The sequence below is a fragment of the Cucurbita pepo genome, unplaced genomic scaffold (genome assembly GCF_057944985.1).
Source record: "Cucurbita pepo subsp. pepo isolate OVF unplaced genomic scaffold, ASM5794498v1 scafford_6, whole genome shotgun sequence".
In the NCBI taxonomy this organism is placed as follows: Eukaryota; Viridiplantae; Streptophyta; class Magnoliopsida; order Cucurbitales; family Cucurbitaceae; genus Cucurbita; species Cucurbita pepo.
Genome location: NW_028257911.1, coordinates 406,609 through 419,882, shown reverse-complemented (window position 1 = coordinate 419,882; position 13,274 = coordinate 406,609). Strand labels below are relative to the sequence as shown.

The window sequence follows — 13,274 nt, the reverse complement described above, 5'->3', positions numbered from 1 at the left end:
CTCAAATCATGTACTACCCTAAAGTCCGGTAGACAGTAGTATGCGTTGATTTTCATTTTTTTTTTTCATGTTTCGTATTCAAATAGAAAAAAATAAAAAAAATGAAAAGTATGCATATTAATTTTCTTTTGAGAATTGACAATAAATTAATAAATAGAACATACTAAAATTAGGATTTAACGGACATTAAAATATTAAATGTTCAAAATAAGACTAAAATAATATTTTAAGTGGAGATAATATAAATCAAATCTGTAAGCTTCCCAGTCCATCTTCTTGGTGTTAGGGTTTCTTATATAACTCGCCAAGCCTTATTGACGAGCTTCAGTTCGTTGGGTTCGAGTATCGTATCTCTCGACCCAGAATCAATTAATCTTCGATCATTATTCCTCCGTTTGGTAATCTTGATGCCACTTTTCAAGTTTCAATCTCCCTTATAATGTCATGGTGCTGTCAATTTCGGTGTGACGATGGCTTAATCCTTCAAACGAGAATTTCTAATTTATAGCTTCTTGGATTTTCACCTTAGGGTTCCTCCGTTGTTGCTGAACGTGATAGAATATGTACTCGTCTAGAGGCAGTGGTAACTACGGACAGCAGTCATCATATGCTGCGCAGACTGGATATGGCCAAAATGTACGCTCTCCGCTTTCTTTTCCACTTCTGCATGTCTTTCAAACCGTAATCATGGATTTGATCGTCGATTTTTGATCGATTGATACGTTTTCCTTTTTATATTCAATTTCTGCATGTCTTCTGTACCTTAACATTATCTTGACATTTTATTTTGGCACCCCAATCGTCAATTTTTGATGTTGTGGATACGCTCTCCAAGTTACCATGTCGTGGTTACAATTTTGTTCAGGACGTGTGTTATGTGATATATCTAGTTCTCTCATGCGCTGAAAACCTGTTTTGGTTTGGGTTTAGCAAACGCTGTTGACTCGATAACGTTTCTCCATGTTCTATTTTCAGTAGCGGATAGCTTACCCATTATTTTGACCTTCTATTTTCTTTGTATAAATCTAGCATTGATGAATATCGTGTTATGCGGTTTTCCATTCCTTTTATTTCAACATTCAATAGTTTATGTCTGTTTTCAGGGATATTTAAGTATAAGGAAGTATAAAAATGGGAAATGATTTTTGTCAACATGATCAGAGTATACTCCTCCCCTTGAGTTTAGAGATTCAAATCTCCACACTCTACAATTGTTGTACCGAAAAAATAGGAAATGATTATTCCTCCTTTTTCTTTTTTTGTGGATTTGTAAACTTTTATTTCTACTTTCGTCCTTGTTCTCATATTATGACAATTTTCTGGTGCTTTTGTAGTTGGGTAGTGTCTACCCTGGGAATTCTGTTGGGGGACCTGACTCGCAACAGCACTCCATGGCCTCTAGGCACTCCTCAATGTTGGGAGCTTCACAGGAAGCTGATACTGCATATAGGTCACATCCATCAAGCACCACTCATTATGGAGGGCAGTATAGTTCTGTGTACAGCTCAGTTGCATTGAGTAGCAAACCACAGGTTGGGTTCTCGCTCATTTGATTGTATTTTCCCTTGGACTATTATATTATTCTTGTATCACATCTTTTAAGCCAGTGAGTTGCTTAGCCTAAATTTACTAGGATATGGGGAAGTGGATTTCATAGTATGAAAGAATTGACAATCATCATGGTTTTGTTCAAACGTTCTGTTCATGTTATGGTGAAGATTTATTGCCCTTTTCCTTGAGCTTGCACTCTTTCCAATGTTGTGTTCTTGTGAAATTTATAAAGTACTTTATTAAGATTCAGTCCATTAGATTGCAAATATCCCTACCTTCTTATAAGGGGGGAAGCTGGTTACAAATTGGTGTCTGATAAATAAATAGAATACCTCTTAGTTACCTTTGGTTAAAGATAGTTCTTGACTAACATAGCAACGTAGCAACCTTCCCAATAAGGAAGGAACGCTCCAATTATATCATAGGGTAAAGATGGGTGCTTGCGAAGAATCTGATTACAGCGTATAAGAATCTGCCTTTGGTTAAAGATAGTTCTTGACTAACATAGCAACGTAGCAACCTTCCCAATAAGGAAGGAACGCTCCAATTATATCATAGGGTAAAGATGGGTGCTTGCGAAGAATCTGATTACAGCGTATAAGAATCTGATTACAGCGTATAAGAATCTGAAAACATACATTTTGAATGTATGTTTTTTTAAATGAGAAATAATACTTTTTATTGATGATTGAAAAGATAAAAAGGAGTACAAAAGCTTCAAAGTCTACAAAGTGTAGACTGAGAAACAATAAGAAAAAAAGAAAAGGGAAAACTAAAGATCGCCCCTAGAAAAGAAGCCCCCCAATTGTTGGAAATATCATTAAGAAATTAGACAACATAAATATTATACAAGGAATTCCAAGGAGAACCTTTGACCTTAATTAATTCAAAATGATCTACACCATTAAGGAATTAATCTAAATTTATTTGATTTCTTTCCCACCAAATCTCCTATAGGTTTGGTTTGGTAGCATCAATTCAAAGAATCTTAGCTTTTGTGAAAGAGATGGACTGCAAAGGAGGTGCTAAATTGAGCAGGAATCCTCTCCGAAATCTCACTCATATTATATTGATGGGAAAAAAGCATTCCACCAATATATGAATATGGAAAGTGAAACAAAATATGGACAGTGAAACAAAATATGGTTATGATCTTCTGGATTTAAGATCCTTACTGAAAGTCCATTCATTTTCTCTTTTCAGAAACAATTTTGTCCTCAATTAAGAACTGTGAGTATTCCTTGCCTAATCTCAATCACAGCTACTGACCTTGCAAAATTTGTTTGTCTAGGAAACTCATAGGATTTAAACCCCAGGTAAGTGGTTATCATGGTTTGTGAACCCGTTCCTTTTAAAGATCATTTATTTTTCCACTAGCCTCAATGGCCACTAGGCAAATCTGTGGAAGTTGATATTTAGATGAATTTGGAACATTAAATGTATTGGATATGTTAAGAATTTTTAGTAGGTTGGTCATGCAAACATTGGGCCCAATTGTTTCAACAACAACTTCCTTGTGTATATGAACGATCTGCAGCAAGGTTCTTAGCTTCCACATTTAGACCAAAGTACTTTCCCTTTCTTTGAAACATGAAATTCACTTTTAATATATCAGTGGAAAGTAGCAATTTATACCCTAAAGTTCATAACTGGGAGAGAAACCAAAAGATACATACAAAATAGGCCTCATTTGTTTTTTGATGCCTCTGTATTCTTTCATTTTTTTTCCGTCAATGAAGTGTGGTGGTTCATATAAAAAAAGGCCTCAAGTGTATCTTTTTAGTTACAAGAGTAAATAATTTTTTAGCCTAAAAACTATATATATATATAGATATATATAAAGAAATAAAGAAATCAACCTTGTGGGTCAGGGTAGAAGAAATTCCCTCCTAAGAAAACTTTTGCACGAGAGCTCCATATAGGTTGATGAAAGAAGGGATGTTATTCGTAAAAAATGATTTTTGTAAGACACTTCAACATGTTATCAATAATGGAGGACATTGCTAAAACTATTTATGGGCTTCAATCTGCACTAAGAGAGCACCATCTTGAGTTTCTTTCTAACAAAAAATGCCATATAAAAGCTCTAATTGCACATCCAAAGACGGTGAAGGTGGCTTCGAGGCCTTTCTAATAGAAAGGTGTGGTGTAAGCCTTGAGAGCCTCATTTTAAATGGAATGAAATCATAAATTGAATAATATTGTATTCCTAGCTCTGTATTCTTATTGTAAAACCACAACTTCTAAAATTATAATTGGAAACAATATCTAAAAGATTAGGGAAATAGACAAAGAATACAGAAAATTATTGAGTAATAGCGAAGGAAAATTATGGGAAAAAGAAACTAGAAGACATATTTCTACCATCTTTCACTTGTTTCTTTATCGTATTCTTGTTTTTGTGTTACTTCATGGGCTTGATTTGATTAGCGTGTTACCGAAGGCTAGGCGAGCTAGCCTATTTTGGTTGAGAATTTCTTACTAGAAGCATGAATACCTTTTTTTTTTTGGATGGTTTGGCTGTAACATAATCAATAGCCATCTGAATATGAGTTTTGAGGACAGCAACTTTCTTTTGCAGATAGTTAATTTGTTGCGTCTATGAGTTATCAATCAGTTGTTTCTGTAGATTTTATAATAATGTTCAAAAATTGGAATTGTATATTACATTTTGCATTAGAGGTTTCTTTGTCTTAGTATCGCCAGTTTCTTATTATCCAGCATCAACTAAATTATTGAGCTATTTTTCTGAATACAGGGTCCTCCACTGAGTGCCAAAGGGAGTAGTGTGGCATCAGCTTTGGACGGTCGAGGAGGCTATGCCCCAGCCGTTCCTGATTCCCCCAAGTATCTGTCAAGTGACTATATATCATCTTCAAACCATGGCTATGGTCATAGAACTGATCAGTTGTTCACTGAAAAGGTCACTGAATATCCTACTCTTGATAGGCGGCAATATAGTGAGCATCAGAGTGCTTATTTAGGGAGGGATTTGAAAACTGATGCAGCTGGTAGATTTTCTGAATCTACTGTTGGCTTTGGGCATCAACGTCATGTATGGTTTCTATAGGAAATTTTTTTTGGCCATACTTTGTTTCTTTCTCAAGTTTTTTTTTTTTTTTTTTTTCAGAAAATGAGCTTTGGTTATTCAGTTTCTGCATGTTTTCTTGATGGTATTCTCTCTATTGTATTCCAACAGGCTGACTCGTATGACCGTGTTGACCAGATGTCCTTGCTTCGTCAAGAGCAGTTGCTAAAAGCTCAATCTCTGCAATCAGCAGATGCCCTTGATGGGAGCTCAAGGTACCGTACTTTTGTCAGCACATTTTTTTGTTGCATTTAGACAAGGTTGGTTTGCTTTTCCTATGGAAATTTGGAAGTCTGTGGTTGTATGACTCATCCAATAGTCAAAAAGATATAACAGCTAAATTCTTCAGATTTTTCATTCTTCTTTTATTTGTGTTAATCTATACAATGAATGAGATGATTGTCTGTTTCTTATGACGCTAAGTAGCCGGACATTTCTGGCAGACAAAATGATTATCTTGCAGCAAAGGCTGCTGTTAGTCGTCATTCCACCCAAGAACTTCTCTCTTATGGAGTAAGAGTAGATGCCGATCCTCGCAATGTGTCAGTGCTTAATGCTTCTTATGGTGGACAACACTCGACATCAATTTTAGGGGCTGCTCCGCGTAGAAATGTGGATGAACTTATCTACACCCAGAGTTCATCAAATCCAGGTTATGGAGTGAGCTTGCCACCAGGTAGAGACTATGCTGCAGGGAAGGGCCTTCATGGAACTTCTCTTGAGTCAGATTATTCAGGTAGTATGTTGACACGTAAAAGCCATCCAAGGATGGATGAGCACAAAGATAATAGAGCTGGTTATCTTCGGGAATTCGAGCTTAGGGGGGAGGATCACCAAAGGGAGCGTTTTCGCATGAGAGAGAAAGAAAGAGACAGGGAGAAGGCACGCGAACGAGAACGGGAACGGGAACGGGAACGTGAACGTGAACGTGAACGGCGAGAACGTGAACGTGAACGGGATAGAGAACGAGAAAGAGAACGGGAAAGAGAACGGGAAAGAGAGCGCATCTTGGAAAGGCAGAAAGAAAGAGACAGAGATCTCAAATGTGGGCCTGAAATTAGGCGTGAACGCACTCCACCAAGAGTTTCTAAGGACAGACATGGTTCCTCTTTGTCAAAGGAGAGGAGACCATTACGCCGAGATTCTCCGCATTTTGAAGCTTTGCATAGGTGGATCTTGATGTTTATTTGATCCTCCTATAGTTCCCCATGCAGAATCTTTTATTGGTCCGTTTTAACTAACTCGGTGTTCTTTAATGCTGAAGGCATCACTCACCTGTTAAAGAAAAAAGGAGAGAATATGTCTGCAAGGTAAAAAGATCTGGAGCTCAGTCATTCAATGATTTTGACAAGATATATCTCATTAAATATCTGGTTCCTTCCTGTTCGAGTACTTTAGGGGCTGGGCTTTATAGGATTTAATTCGCTTGCTCCAGATTTTCTCCTCATTCTCTCCATTGCTTCTTGGCTCTGGAATTAGTGTGGAAGCCTCAAATTATCTAAACCTTGGTTCTTCTCCCCCTTTTGTATATTGTTGCATCTGATTCAGAGTTCCCTCACTTTCCAGAATTTGTTTTTCCCCATTGGTTTTCTTGTTTTGTTTTTCATTGGTTGCTTGGATTCCGTTTGTTCATTACCTTCCTTGGCAAAAACAAGGGTTTCCGAGATTCTTCATGTTTCAAAAGTTTCTCTTGCAATTTTCTTGTTCAGTCCTCTATTTGCTCCACCAAGATTCCATTTGTTCATTGCCTACCTCCACTTTCCCACTTTTGTGGAACAAATTACTCTGACATTTCTTTTTTCCCCCCCTATTTGATTCCAATATTACTTGGATTCCATTTGCTCATTTCCCCTTGAGTCCCCATTCTTCTTTAACCATCTGCTTTTTAAAGCATATAGTTCGTTTTGCAATCGTGATAAGATCATGCCTTGTTTCTGGGAGCAGCGTGGCCAATCTTCTGAGCTCCTGGAATACATTTGGAGTTGATCTTTATCTTGTACATCCGTTGTTTATCTAAAAATGCTGGAATTATTTGTTTTTCGTTTTAATTTGACTTGAATGATCTTTAATTTTTCCCGTATGTATAATGATTGGTAAGAACATGTTAGGATTGTGATAATCTCATGAAATAAAATTGTTTTTACTTCCCCAAGGGAATGCTTGTTTATCTGTTCTTTGAGCTTTCTTCTTACTTTTGCATGATTGTGGTTTTCTTTCTGTTGCAACCAAAGATTCGATTCTTGCCTTCCATCACTTGCAGGTGTACGCGCACAGTTTAATAGATGTACAGCGGGATTATTTGTCATTAGAAAAGCGATATCCCCGACTCTTTGTATCCCCAGAGTTTTCAAAGGTGCATACATCATGTTTTACGTGTTTTAGGAGATTTCATAATTGATTGATGGTGGATCTTTGGACCTGATGTTTTCAGTTAATCTAGGTTATTGTGAATTGGCCAAAGGAGACACTCAACCTTTCCCTTCATACTCCTGTCAGGTATTTATCTTTTCCTCATGTAGTTTGAAACTTTTCTTGTAGCTTCTTCGAGAGAGTTCATGCTCATTTTTATTTCCCCCACTCTTCCTTCTGTCAAAGCTGACGGTTGGAAATTGTATTATATGGCTTATTTGGGTTGAGCATTTTATTTCTATCTACTTTGTGCATGTCTTTGTCCACGCTTATTCTGCATCAAGCACAAGTTGCATTTTTATTTTATTTTTTTTTATTTTCCTCTCAATGCCGGTTCTGCCACTTTGATGGAGCTTCTGGGTTTTATGAAAAACAAAAATCATCAGCAAAGGTTTTATTTATTTCATCAAGGACGAGGTGACATGATAAAAACAGAAATTTAACCTATCTCCTAATTTTCCAACGCTATATAATTACCTGATTTTTTTTAATTTTAATTTTTTTTTATTTATAAGAGAGTTTCTCGAGCATCTGTCTCCTCTTTGCATACTTGTGGATTTTATGATTCTGAGTTTTGAATAATCGATTGTTGATGAAAGAGTGTATTAGGAAAGAAAAATGGCAATCTAATTCCTTCTTGTTTCTACAGTTTCGAACATGATTTTATTGAAGAAGGGACTGTATCTGGCTCAAAAGTGCTTTCCGATGAGCTTAAGGCTAGAGAACCTGAGAAATCAGATCATATGAATATAGTATGGAATGTGAAGGTAGGTTGCTTGGAACATCTCTCTAATGTTTTCTACAATCACTCTGTTTCTCATGAAATATCCCTTTATGTTCTTGTCCCTTCTGCAAACTTTTTTGTTCTCTGATTTTCAGTGTGTTATTCAAAGAAGTATAATCTGCTGGCCAATTTATGCCTTCACCATCTTTAATGGTCCTTTTCTTCTTGCATTGTCCCCTTAAAAATTTTGGTTATTTATTTATTTATTTATTTATTTTTATGTCCTTACAAATGTTAGAACACAAATTTATTTCCCTGAAAGATGTATATTGAAGATATACCAAGGACAAGGAAATGTTTTCTTTGGAGATATGCTTGCTGCTGCTGTTCTCTGTTATATTTGAATGGAGGAAAATGATGTTTTATTGTCCAATTTTTTTCCGATAAGAACAGACACTACACTTGTTCTTAGCTAGAAGGCCAATAAAGGTTTTATTATGGACCAAGTTTTGGAAACCCTGCTTGAGCATTGAAGATTTAACCACTTTGTTTTTAGCCACCTAAATTATGTATGCAGAATGAGGAAGATGAAGTGGATGCTAATGAATCATAGTAGATACATGCATTAATTCACAAAAAAGACTGGTCAAGTTGTACATGAACAACTTTATCTGAACATATTTTTCTCATTGCGATGGATCATTTTAGTTTTTATTCTCCTCTTCACATTCATTTTGAATTTAAACCAGGTGAAGAAAAAATAGTTTAGTATCCTGGTGCTTATGTATTTATATTATCTCCTGGATCAGATTATTTTGATGAGTGGTATCAGCAAAAATGCTCTTGAGGAGTTATCAGCTGAGAGAAGTTCCGAAGACCGCATACCCCACTTTTGCAATATCCTTAGGTTTGCCATTCTTAAGAAAGACCGCAGTTTCATGGCAATTGGTGGTCCATGGCAATCGTCTGATGGTGGTGATCCTTCAGTTGATGCTGACGCTTTAGTTCAAACGGCCCTTAGGTTTGTGCTATGTCCTACTTGTGTTTGTATGCGAGAGAGAGAGCATTGCTGTTTTGTCTTACTTGTGCCTTCTTCATATCCAGATATGCAAAGGATGTTACGCAACTAGACTTGCAAAACTGCCACCATTGGAATCGTTTCCTAGAGGTTCGTATGTACAATACTGTTAATCCCTGATTGTGTTTTGTGCTCGTATATTGAGTATCTAATTTTGTTTATTTTTCAAGATTAAAGTGCTGACACTAGAGGGTATTTGTCTCATCAGATACATTATGATAGATATGGCAAGGATGGGGTTTTCAGCCATAAAGAAGTCTCTGTACTACTTGTTCCAGATTTGTCTGATTGTCTCCCTTCATTAAATGTGTGGAAGGAACAATGGCTTGCACATAAAAAGACTGTTGCTGAGAGAGAGCGTCACATTGTACTGAAAAAGGAGGTTGGTGTTTATATTGCTTTAAGTAGAAGCTTCCATGAATATTGGGGCATTATTTTTCTGAAGAACTTGTGGCTGTTAGCAAGGTATTAATGAAAACAACTTTTTAAATGCTTCCATGTTTAATGGCAACTTGGACTGGATCATTCCAAAAGACAAGGATGATATTCCAGCTGCTGTGTCATTATTGGGATAAACTTTTAATAGGACAGAGATTGCCAAACATGCAATAATATTATGAATTTCCTATTTATATAATTTACTGGAATTTGTATATATAATTTACCATCCTTGTCGTTGAAGATTCCTTGATTCCTTTCAAGCCTATATGTATATATATATTGGTATTGTGTGCTTTTCCAAATAGAAGTTATCTATTTGAAGTTTATTCTGCATTGCTCTTAAGAAAACATGGGTCATGGGGATGGCTAGTTTTTAACTTCCTATGTAAGTTTCTTGTGGGGCGCATTTTTGTTTAGTCCTTTACTAATTCATTATCCTTGTATTTCCAAGCCTTGGATAACATGGCAGCCTTTTGTCTCATACTAAATTTATGACTCAGGATTTTCTTTTTATATTTCTGCACTAATATAACAATGTTGAATTCCCAGATATCCAAGGAGGCAAAGGAAGGGATGGAAGATGATAAGGTGTCAACCAATCAAGCAGACATAGATGAAAAGGAAAAGAGTGACAACGGAGACAAAAGGAATACATCCGAGGGAAGGGGTAATGAAAGCAAGGATGCTGAGAATGTTGAGAAACCAGATCAAGGAGAAGCTGCTGGTGATACACAGAAAGTTGGCACTGTGAAATCTGGAAAAAAGAAGATTGTCAAGAAGATTGTCAAAAAGGCCAAAACGGTTGGTGATGTAGCCAGCAAGAATAATGTCAAGCTGGATGAAAAGGCTAGTGGAGAGAAGAACTCTGACATTCCTTCGGATCAACCTTCCAGTGATTCTCCTGCTGTGAAGACATTTGGAAGGAAAAAGGTAACTAAACGGGTGGGCAAAAGTCCTCAAAATGAAAAAAATAAAGATATACTTCCAAAAGTAGAAAATGAAATGGACTGCTCTGAGGATAAGTCTAAGGATAATTCAGACCTCCATGCAACAGTGGGTCAAGATACTACTGTTGTGAAAACAACTGTGAAAAAGAAAGTTATTAAGAGGGTTCCTAAAAAAAAAGTTACTGCTGTGGTATCTAGCGAGGAAGTTTCTAAAAAAGATGAAGATGGTGATGGGAACGAGAAGAAGGTTACAACAGATGAAACACAGGATGTGGAGAAGTCCACTATAGATGATAAACAAGAAACGATGATTCCTCAATCAAAGTCGACATCGCCTACTTCATTGAAACCTCGTGATTCTGTAAGTTTGAATAAGGCTGAGAAAGAGAATGTGAAGAATGACAATGAAACTGGCAAGGAAATCAGTCCTGTGACCAATTCGATTGACAAACAAAAAGTTGGTGAGAAGGATAGCGGTAACAGAAAGAGAGAAAAATCTAGAGATAGCGAACAATCAAAAGATGAGAAAGAGAAAATGGGTAAAGACGAGTCTAGAAGCAAACCAAACAAAGAATTAAAAGAAAAGAGAAAGCCTGAAGAACCTCATCGACATCCGGGGTTGATACTACAGACAAAATGCAGCAAGGATTCCAAAGTAGGTTGATTTTAGCCAGATCCATTTACATTAACAGTTTGACATTGATCCTACAACAACATATCTTAATTATATCACTTGTTTCAATATGCAATACAGTTTCGGTCATTGTCGCTTTCCCTTGACTCACTCTTGGAGTATACAGACAAAGACATTGAAGAATCAACTTTTGAGGTACCCGTCCTGCAGATAGGAAGATATTCACTGTCTTCTCTTCCTAAAAATTTTCTGTTAAAATCTTCTTACTTACTGATTGAAGGCAATATTTACTGGTTTATTGCTATACTTACATTGCGTTTTCTTTTCCCTTCACAGCTTTCACTCTTTGCTGAATCACTCTATGAAATGCTTCAGTATCAGATGGGATCCCGTATTTTAACTTTCCTCCAGGTTTGTTTGAGTCAGTTAAATTATTGTTCTGATGATTAAAGCTTTACATATTTATTCTATCTTTTATGTTGGCAATAGAAATTGCGTGCCAAATTTGTGGCAAAGAGAAATCAGCGAAAGCGGCAACGTGAAGAAATCCAAAAGGAAGACGATAAAAAATCATCACCGAAACGGCCAAAGACTACCGACATTCCTATTGAAAATCAATCTATCGAACCAGAAACATTACATCTATCTCAAGCAGGTGCTGAAACACCTGCAGTGGAGGGGAGTGACTCTGCTGGTCATGTTGATGAGATAAAGATGGAAACTGAAACAGATAACGGTGAAGACCCAGAAGAAGATCCTGAAGAAGATGAGGAACTGGGCGACGTAAGTTCTCAACACAATTCAACTAATAATGAGGCATCTCTCTTTTCTCTCTTTCCATCCCCATCACAGAATCATTTGGAAAGAAATATGTGCTGCTTACTGTGAATTTAATGTTAAAGGTAAAAAATTAAGTTTATTATTTGAGGCGGGACCATCTCAGAAAGGTGCATGTCTAGGCTCTGGAATGTGCGGTGTGCCTGTGCTCTTCTACTTTATTTCTATGTCTAATGTATTGTATTATATAGTTTAGATCTCTAATGTATTGAGTTTAATTATTCTATAAAATTCTTTTTCATGAGATAATATTTTGAGATCATGTTATGTTTTCCTTGTGATAATAGAATGAAACGGATGCTACAGTTGAAACTAATGATGAAAAGGATGCTACAATGCAAACCAATGGAGAGGATGCCAAGACTGAATTGAACGAAGAGGCAAAGGCAACAGCAAATGTTGAGCCTGAAAAAGTTGCAGCAAATCAACCTGACAAAGCCATGGTGTTGAACCAGGAGACTCTTAGCAAGAAAACGACAGAGTCCGATAAAAGAGGGGCAGAAGAAGAGTCGAAGAAGAAAGAAGTTTCGCTTTCGCCTCCCAAAGAGGCAGCAGTGGTAGACAAGGAGCTACTGCAGGTGCTTTATGAACCTTTCCAACTTCTTCAAAATTAGAATTAGTTTGCGGAAACTTATTCATTCTTTCTAATTATGGTTCTCTGAAACAGGCTTTCAGGTTCTTTGATCGAAACTTGGTTGGGTATATTCGGGTAAATCTAATTGTTCTTTCGAACTTCTCTATTCGGAACACGAACTACAGATTTTCTCTAGTAATGGAATTGAAAATTCACATTAAACAGTCAAGTTTGTGTGGTGTATCAGGTTGAAGATATGAGAATGATGATCCACAATTTGGGGAAGTTCCTTTCGCACAGGGATGTAAAGGTGGGTAGGAAATAACATCATTCCAGCATCGTACTTGTGAATACAAATCTTGATAATAATGTCTTTTCCTTCCCCTACAAATGTATCAGGAACTTGTGCACAGTGCATTGTTGGAGAGCAATACTGGAAGAGACGATCGGATCCTCTATGGGAAACTTGTACGAATGTCTGACATTTGAAATTATAGTTTAGTATAGTATTGTTAGCTTTTTTGCCTGAAACGTAGAAAAGATTTGGGCGCTTTTGAATTTTTCCATGTTCATATTACATTCACACTTTCATCCGTTGAAGATAAATTTGATTTCTATTTTCTCGGAACCTATTAGATTCAAACTTGGATTATTCTTTTTAATTGCCTCTCTTTTAAACAATCACGAGCATAATTTGTCAAAGCCTTTGTAACCTTTTTTTCATGTAATACTAAACAGATTGGTTAGAAAATATATATATATATATATATATATATATATATATATATATATATATATATATATATATATATATATATATACTCACTGCCACTCAAAGGCAACGTGTATATATCAGTGCTACCGATGTTTTTATTATAAGTTTAGTCTTTATTATAAGTTTAGTCCTAAATTTGTATGTAAAGATTTATTTATTGTGTAACAATTTTAGATTTCTATTTCATTTTATGTGGAAATGTATAAAAAACTTTAT

At 36.2% G+C, this 13,274-nt stretch overlaps 1 protein-coding gene across 4 annotated transcripts; it reads left to right on the top strand.

Moving 5' to 3' along the window:
• Positions 1-251: 251 nt before the first annotated feature.
• Positions 252-12,900, top strand: LOC147786086 (protein SHORT ROOT IN SALT MEDIUM 1-like). 4 transcript variants are annotated; one of them, XM_087120905.1, is made up of 21 exons: positions 252-398; positions 530-636; positions 1,335-1,532; positions 4,310-4,606; positions 4,751-4,854; positions 5,083-5,808; positions 5,904-5,949; positions 6,900-6,992; positions 7,080-7,135; positions 7,698-7,815; positions 8,582-8,793; positions 8,877-8,940; positions 9,059-9,232; positions 9,841-10,893; positions 10,993-11,067; positions 11,209-11,283; positions 11,362-11,655; positions 11,997-12,287; positions 12,377-12,418; positions 12,531-12,593; positions 12,683-12,900. In XM_087120905.1, exons 2-21 carry the CDS (start codon positions 562-564, stop codon positions 12,770-12,772), a joined length of 4,146 nt encoding a protein of 1,381 aa, XP_086977031.1. In that variant the 5' UTR covers positions 252-398; positions 530-561; the 3' UTR covers positions 12,773-12,900. The 4 variants fall into 4 exon arrangements, with proteins under 4 accessions (XP_086977031.1, XP_086977029.1, XP_086977032.1 ...); XM_087120903.1 differs by having other exon boundaries at positions 11,362-11,688; XM_087120904.1 differs by having other exon boundaries at positions 273-636; positions 11,362-11,688.
• The last annotated feature ends 374 nt before the right edge of the window (positions 12,901-13,274 follow it).